Source organism: Macrosteles quadrilineatus, unplaced genomic scaffold (genome assembly GCF_028750875.1).
Source record: "Macrosteles quadrilineatus isolate MER2022 unplaced genomic scaffold, UCM_ALF_1.0 Scaffold_1__1_contigs__length_201487025, whole genome shotgun sequence".
NCBI lineage: Eukaryota > Metazoa > Arthropoda > Insecta > Hemiptera > Cicadellidae > Macrosteles > Macrosteles quadrilineatus.
In genome coordinates, this window is record NW_026542594.1 from 82230601 (window position 1) to 82238565 (window position 7965).

At 37.3% G+C, this 7965-nt stretch overlaps 1 protein-coding gene across 1 annotated transcript; it reads left to right on the forward strand.

Moving 5' to 3' along the window:
* Positions 1-4422: 4422 nt before the first annotated feature.
* On the forward strand, positions 4423-6144 carry LOC128998396 (uncharacterized). The gene has a single exon (XM_054424513.1). The coding sequence runs from the start codon at positions 4423-4425 to the stop codon at positions 6142-6144; it is 1722 nt and encodes a 573-aa protein (XP_054280488.1).
* The last annotated feature ends 1821 nt before the right edge of the window (positions 6145-7965 follow it).

Here is a 7965-nt window from a genome sequence, read left to right on the forward strand (position 1 = left end):
GAACTGATAAAGGTATTGTAAAACCAGATATTTTATTATAATTATGTTGTGAAAGCTAGACCCAGAGAATGAAAGTCGTGTAAACTCAACTATGGACCATCGTTGGTCCAACAAAAGTATCTTTTGTTGGTCCAACGGAGTGAAAAACGGTTGGACAACGGTTGGCTTGATGTATGATACCCAACAATGCATATTAATGTATTTCATTAACAATGAACCGATGTTGGTCCACAGTTGTAAATATTGGTTGGCCCAACTACGAGATATACAGTTGGACAACGGTTGGTTGGTTGTGGAAGCTCCAACCAACCATCGACCAACTGTCCCACAGTTGGCCAACGTTGGCCCAACCATCTGTGCTACATGGGGAGTTACCTTTACCGCTAAGCGTTAAACAGTATTTACGGTCTCGGGCTCATGATCTTTGGTGGAGTCAAACACCAATGACGCCACCTGAAGACTTTGATTATTCTTCCGTCAACTTGAAAAACTTGTCGCGAGAAGAGTTTGTGATGATTGTGAGATATCCAGACGAGGACCTTGGCATTCCAGAATTCCTCCCGGAGCAATGCCATGTAGTGTATAAGTACTACTTTTGTAGTAATCCTAGGGGAAGCTACAGGATGTGTGAGTCCTGTTTTAGGAAGCATTGTTCCTATAACCGTGGGGACATCAAACGCATGTGGGGGGTTGATGCCGATGATTGGCAATATTCGAGAGACACTGACCACGATGTCCTTGATTCGGACGTGGTCCTCTACAACGTTTTGTGGAAAGAGGAGAATTATTGCTGTATTTGTTTGCATCGTCCCCTATTTGAAATTCTTGAAAAGGAGGATTGTGTTGTACAGACCAATTATCACCATCCAGAGTTAGACTCTGATGATGATATGATGCACGACTACCGTGTGTATTGTTTTGTAAAAAGACTCAGGGTTGTTAGGGAGTAATAATAGTAACAAAGTGTTGTGAAGTAACCTTTTGTAAATATATGTATAGTGTTGTATAGTGTTGTGTGAATTGGACTCTTTGTCAATTGTATCATTTTACTATTAATTGTATGTGTATTGGGACTTGAACATTTAAATTTGAATTTCCCTCCTCGTTATTCCAACCCCGCCCCTCCACCCCCTACGAGACAGAATACACCACTTAGGTGTTGTCAGAGCCACCCCCTCCCTTACATTACAAGCGCGCTTCTCTCAACGTGACTTGTTAAGTCATTCGCTTGCGCGCTCTAGTACGGACAACCAGACCTACTAGACCTGATACATCTGCTAGACCTCCTAGAACTATACAACACTATTTAAGTTAAGAGTTAACAACGAAACATCGCTTGTATTTATCCCCATGTAATTCTCTCTATAGTTTGTAGTACACACACACACACACACACACACACATACAAGCGCGCTATTTATTATTAATATGAAAGTTACATAGATATTTCATTTTCCTGATTTGATGTTAAGTTTATGAGTAAGAATAATTTTTTTATAATGAAACATTTGTTTAAAAACTGTTTGAAGTCAATCTTCATGTAAGACGACCAAATACTTCAATTATCAATTTATTTTCTTCTTCGTTTTATTACATAAGTTTACTAATATGATAAAACCTTTCATTCAGTAGGTTCTGTTTCTTATCATATTTGTTAGCCTATAATATAAAGCTCTCTGTTGAAATAAAATTTGGCTTTGAGTTAGCGGAAAATAAAAAAAAGTTCGTCAACTTGTACATTTCTAAACTTTAATAAACTTTTATTAACATCTCTTTATCTCTATAACGCAATATAAACTAAAGCTTTCTAATATGTTTTTAAATGCGTGTTGCAGATGGCGTTTCAGTGCAGTGTTTTTAATGCCAGTTTTACCCTAAAACACAACTTATCCCGTCATGTGTCGAGTGTCCATGGAGATGGTGATACCTTTGAGTGTAATGAGTGTGGCAAAGTCTTCCAGTCTCGACGAAATCTTCAGCGTCACATTACCCTCCACTCAAGTAAGAACCAACGACATATTATTCTAGAACATTTGTCTAACCATTCTATTAACACTGATGTTTTATTTTTATTTTTACATACGTACAACATAATATAACAAAGTAAATTGTTCATTCATATATTCTCAACCTTATTGTTTACCTTACAAACTGTTCTATAATATACTGAATAAAAATATAGTAATGTTTTGGGAATTTAAGTAACCGTAAATCAATCTAAACAGAAATTGCCTCAAACCATGAATATAAAGGGTTGGTTCTGAATTAACAGGCTCTTAATTCCACAACATATTATGTGTAATTCAGCAAAGTTTAGTGCTAAATGATTAGGATGTGACAATGATAAAACAATGAGTAAATTACATGTCTCTGAAACACAAACTCTCACGATATGAACACATTGTAAACAACTATAGTTATTCGGTTTTATTTCATTTCTGGGGAAATTATGTTTTAGAACGTATGAAGCTAGACTCAGGCGTAGCTGAGGACGAGTGTCTGCCCAGCACTTCTAGAGCTGGTGAAGAATGTGCGGCAGGAGAGACTCCTTCAACTTCGTCTGGGTCCCAAACTCCATCAACATGCTACAAGTGTGACGACTGTGGCAAGTCATTCAACCATAGGAGAAACCTTGTTGCTCACATGAAGACCCATAATTTAATATCTATCTATTATGTATTGAAAGTAAGCAAATTAAAGAGTAAAAATAAAAATATAAAAATTTATATGTTTAAACTAAACCCTTTACGAAGTTTTAAAAGTAATAAATAAAAATTGTAATTAACTACAAAATCAAGCATTTTTTTTTCTTTTATTACTTTGAAAGATCGTTATAACAATATCTCTAAATACTTGTTTCTTTCCTTTTGTTTTGTTTGTCAATACTTGATAAATTTTGTATTTATTTACAACTGTCTATAAAGTATTTCAATTGAAATATTTACTAACTGATTGACAACTATTTAACTATCCAGAATTAACAAAACGTACCACTGAACTATTTATTTTTTATTTTTATATTTTATATAGAAGGAGAAAAGTATTAATGCGTTTAACCGAAAGTACAAACTTTCAATTACTCATAGGATTTTACTAATACTCTTTTTTCTACTGTTTCAGATCCGGTAACATGTGACCACTGTGGAAGGTCCTTCATGAGGAAATCTAGTCTCACAAGGCATCTGGAATTCTCGTGTCCTGTCTTGCAGCAGCGGCAGCAGAATATTTCAACAAGCATCACTTCGAAGCTGCCGTCAGCTTCAAACGGCGGGGACGACGAGGTTCCGGGCTTTGTGAATACTGAGAAGGCCTTCCATTCTCGGCTGCGGACTTACGAGCTGCGCAAGAGCTTCGGCCGTAAGTTTACGCTTCCGCTGTTCTTTACATTTATTTTTGAACATCTGGCAACACTATTAGCTAAAGTCCTGGAAATGTATGATGCCGTAAAGATTAACATTTTCATGGAATGTGAATTTGAAAACATTCATGGAGAGACATGCTTTTAAAAGATATCCATATCTTGATCTGCACCCTGTGGTACGAGGCTGTGTCCATAGGGGTATGTAGTTATATTATCTACGAACAAATACCTTTTGCCATCGTAACCACTGAGAGTGAGTTTGTTCTCCCATCGGGTGCAGACCTTATGTTTAGTAGACCTAAATGTACTATTCATTGTATACAAATCTAGATTGTCTACTATACAATTTCTGTAGTGGTCAGCCCTCAACTTGTGCTAAACAACAGCCTTAGTAACACCTTTACATTTTTTTATATCTTTATTTTTTGAGTCCTGGGGAACAATGCAATAAACTTTAGTTCTAACGCCAAGGAATTCAAGAATGAACTCACCGTTCATCTCATCTTTCATTTTTCCTAACACCTTGGCGTTCGTAGGACTGTAAGCTGGGTTGTCTTTGTTGAGGGTGCTGGTATCGAGATGTTGCATCATCGATCGGAACTTTTCGTACATGTCTGCAGTGTACAGTTCAAGGATAAAACTGTCTGTATCCATGTACAACAAGTTCACGTTCTCCGCACCGAACTCGTTTACTAGCACATCATAGAAGAACCAGTACATAAGCTCCTTACTAATATCTAATATGGAGGAACCTACATAAAGAGGCTTCTCAAGAACGATGCTTGTTTTAGCCAAATGGAGACCAGCCAATGATTCAGTAAATATTGTGCTGTACAGAAAGTTGGGCTTAGCAATGCATTTTTCCAGCTTTCTGTTGTCAGACACAAGTTTGAAGTTCATACGTTTACGGTAATTTTCCATCGTTTTTCCAAAAACAGAATTGTTAAACAATTTAAAAAGATCTTTTTCAAAATCGTGCTCGAGGGACATTTTACTGTAGAACTTGACTTTTTCGGGGAGTTTGGTTTCATCTAATTTTGAAAGGGAAGAGACATACTCATATGGGAATACCCCCTTCCGAGTTAACAGCTGAAATTTCAGTAATACCCACTTCCGAGGAAAAGTACATTAGTTTCACAAAGTACGTTCCCTTTAAAGAAACCAACCGTGGAGTACTAAGACTTCGTTTCCTGGTTAGTTTGAGATTCCTCCCATCTAGTTTATCAAAGTTGGCTGAATCCCTTCCTAAAGATTGCCTTAATGAGACCAGGAAACGGTTCCCTGTAGATGAACAGTTCGAGCTGTTAACTCGGAAGGGGGTATTCCCATATGAGTATGTCTCTTCCCTTTCAAAATTAGATGAAACCAAACTCCCCGAAAAAGTCAAGTTCTACAGTAAAATGTCCCTCGAGCACATCTCAGACGAAGAGTACAGCCACGCTGAGAAGGTGTGGCGTACCTTCAATGTAAAAGACCTCGGACACTATAGTGATATTAATCTCCTCACTGATGTTCTGTTGCTCGCAGACATCTTTGAGAATTTCCGGCAGACTTGTCTGCAGACCCACCAGCTTGACCCTGCCCACTACATCACATTACCTAGTTTCAGTTGGGATGCAATGTTATTCAAAACTAATGTAAAACTAGAGACAGTTCAGGATCACGATATGTACCTCTTCTTTGAAAACAGCATCAGGGGAGGGATATCACAGGTTTGTAAGCGAAGGTCTAAAGCCAACAACAAACACTGTGATGGTTACAATCCGTCCCTACCGTCTAAATACATCACGTATGTAGACGCTAATAACCTATACGGTTGGGCCATGTCACAATATCTACCCACTGGAGGCTTCAGTTGGCTCAATCAAGAGCAAATCGATAGCCTAGAAGTGGAGTCTTTGCCCGATGATGCTGACGTAGGCTACATCTTTGAGGTTGATGTTGAATACCCTGAATCCCTCCATGGACCCCACAGATGTCTCCCCTTCCTTTGTGAGAGAAAAGTCCCTCCAGGTGGAAAGATGTCCAAATTACTTACCACTTTAGAACCTAAAAGTAACTACATTGTACATTACCGTATTCTGAAACAGGCACTAAAACATGGTTTAAAACTAACCAAAGTTCACAGAGCCCTTCAGTTCAATCAGTCTCCATGGTTGAAACCGTACATTGAGCTCAACACGAACCTACGTAAGCAGGCCAAGAACGATTTTGAAAAAGATCTTTTTAAATTGTTTAACAATTCTGTTTTTGGAAAAACGATGGAAAATTACCGTAAACGTATGAACTTCAAACTTGTGTCTGACAACAGAAAGCTGGAAAAATGCATTGCTAAGCCCAACTTTCTGTACAGCACAATATTTACTGAATCATTGGCTGGTCTCCATTTGGCTAAAACAAGCATCGTTCTTGAGAAGCCTCTTTATGTAGGTTCCTCCATATTAGATATTAGTAAGGAGCTTATGTACTGGTTCTTCTATGATGTGCTAGTAAACGAGTTCGGTGCGGAGAACGTGAACTTGTTGTACATGGATACAGACAGTTTTATCCTTGAACTGTACACTGCAGACATGTACGAAAAGTTCCGATCGATGATGCAACATCTCGATACCAGCACCCTCAACAAAGACAACCCAGCTTACAGTCCTACGAACGCCAAGGTGTTAGGAAAAATGAAAGATGAGATGAACGGTGAGTTCATTCTTGAATTCCTTGGCGTTAGAACTAAAGTTTATTGCATTGTTCCCCAGGACTCAAAAAATAAAGATATAAATAAAATGTAAAGGTGTTACTAAGGCTGTTGTTCAGCACAAGTTGAGGGCTGACCACTACAGAAATTGTATAGTAGACAATCTAGATTTGTATACAATGAATAGTACATTTAGGTCTACTAAACATAAGGTCTGCACCCGATGGGAGAACAAACTCACTCTCAGTGGTTACGATGGCAAAAGGTATTTGTTCGTAGATAATATAACTACATACCCCTATGGACACAGCCTCGTACCACAGGGTGCAGATCAAGATATGGATATCTTTTAAAAGCATGTTTCTCCATGAATGTTTTCAAATTCACATTCCATGAAAATGTTAATCTTTACGGCATCATACATTTCCAGGACTTTAGCTAATAGTGTTGCCAGATGTTCAAAAATAAATGTAAAGAACAGCGGAAGCGTAAACTTACGGCCGAAGCTCTTGCGCAGCTCGTAAGTCCGCAGCCGAGAATGGAAGGCCTTCTCAGTATTCACAAAGCCCGGAACCTCGTCGTCCCCGCCGTTTGAAGCTGACGGCAGCTTCGAAGTGATGCTTGTTGAAATATTCTGCTGCCGCTGCTGCAAGACAGGACACGAGAATTCCAGATGCCTTGTGAGACTAGATTTCCTCATGAAGGACCTTCCACAGTGGTCACATGTTACCGGATCTGAAACAGTAGAAAAAAGAGTATTAGTAAAATCCTATGAGTAATTGAAAGTTTGTACTTTCGGTTAAACGCATTAATACTTTTCTCCTTCTATATAAAATATAAAAATAAAAAATAAATAGTTCAGTGGTACGTTTTGTTAATTCTGGATAGTTAAATAGTTGTCAATCAGTTAGTAAATATTTCAATTGAAATACTTTATAGACAGTTGTAAATAAATACAAAATTTATCAAGTATTGACAAACAAAACAAAAGGAAAGAAACAAGTATTTAGAGATATGGTTATAACGATCTTTCAAAGTAATAAAAGAAAAAAAAATGCTTGATTTTGTAGTTAATTACAATTTTTATTTATTACTTTTAAAACTTCGTAAAGGGTTTAGTTTAAACATATAAATTTTTATATTTTTTTATTTTTACTCTTTAATTTGCTTACTTTCAATACATAATAGATAGATATTAAATTACCAATAGTGCCATGGGTCTTCATGTGAGCAACAAGGTTTCTCCTATGGTTGAATGACTTGCCACAGTCGTCACACTTGTAGCATGTTGGTGGAGTTTGGGACCCAGACGAAGTTGAAGGAGTCTCTCCTGCCGCACATTCTTCACCAGCTCTAGAAGTGCTGGGCAGACACTCGTCCTCAGCTACGCCTGAGTCTAGCTTCATACGTTCTAAAACATAATTTCCCCAGAAATGAAATAAAACCGAATAACTATAGTTGTTTACAATGTGTTCATATCATGAGAGTTTGTGTTTCAGAGACATGTAATTTACTCATTGTTTTATCATTGTCACATCCTAATCATTTAGCACTAAACTTTGCTGGATTACACATAATATGTTGTGGAATTAAGAGCCTGTTAATTCAGAACCAACCCTTTATATTCATGGTTTGAGGCAATTTCTGTTTAGATTGATTTACGGTTACTTAAATTCCCAAAACATTACTATATTTTTATTCAGTATATTATAGAACAGTTTGTAAGGTAAACAATAAGGTTGAGAATATATGAATGAACAATTTACTTTGTTATATTATGTTGTACGTATGTAAAAATAAAAATAAAACATCAGTGTTAATAGAATGGTTAGACAAATGTTCTAGAATAATATGTCGTTGGTTCTTACTTGAGTGGAGGGTAATGTGACGCTGAAGATTTCGTCGAGACTGGAAG

Coding starts and splice junctions, on each gene's coding strand:
- LOC128998396 (XM_054424513.1), top strand. CDS start 4,423: ATGGGAATACCCCCTTCCGAGTTAACAGCTGAAATTTCAGTAATACCC.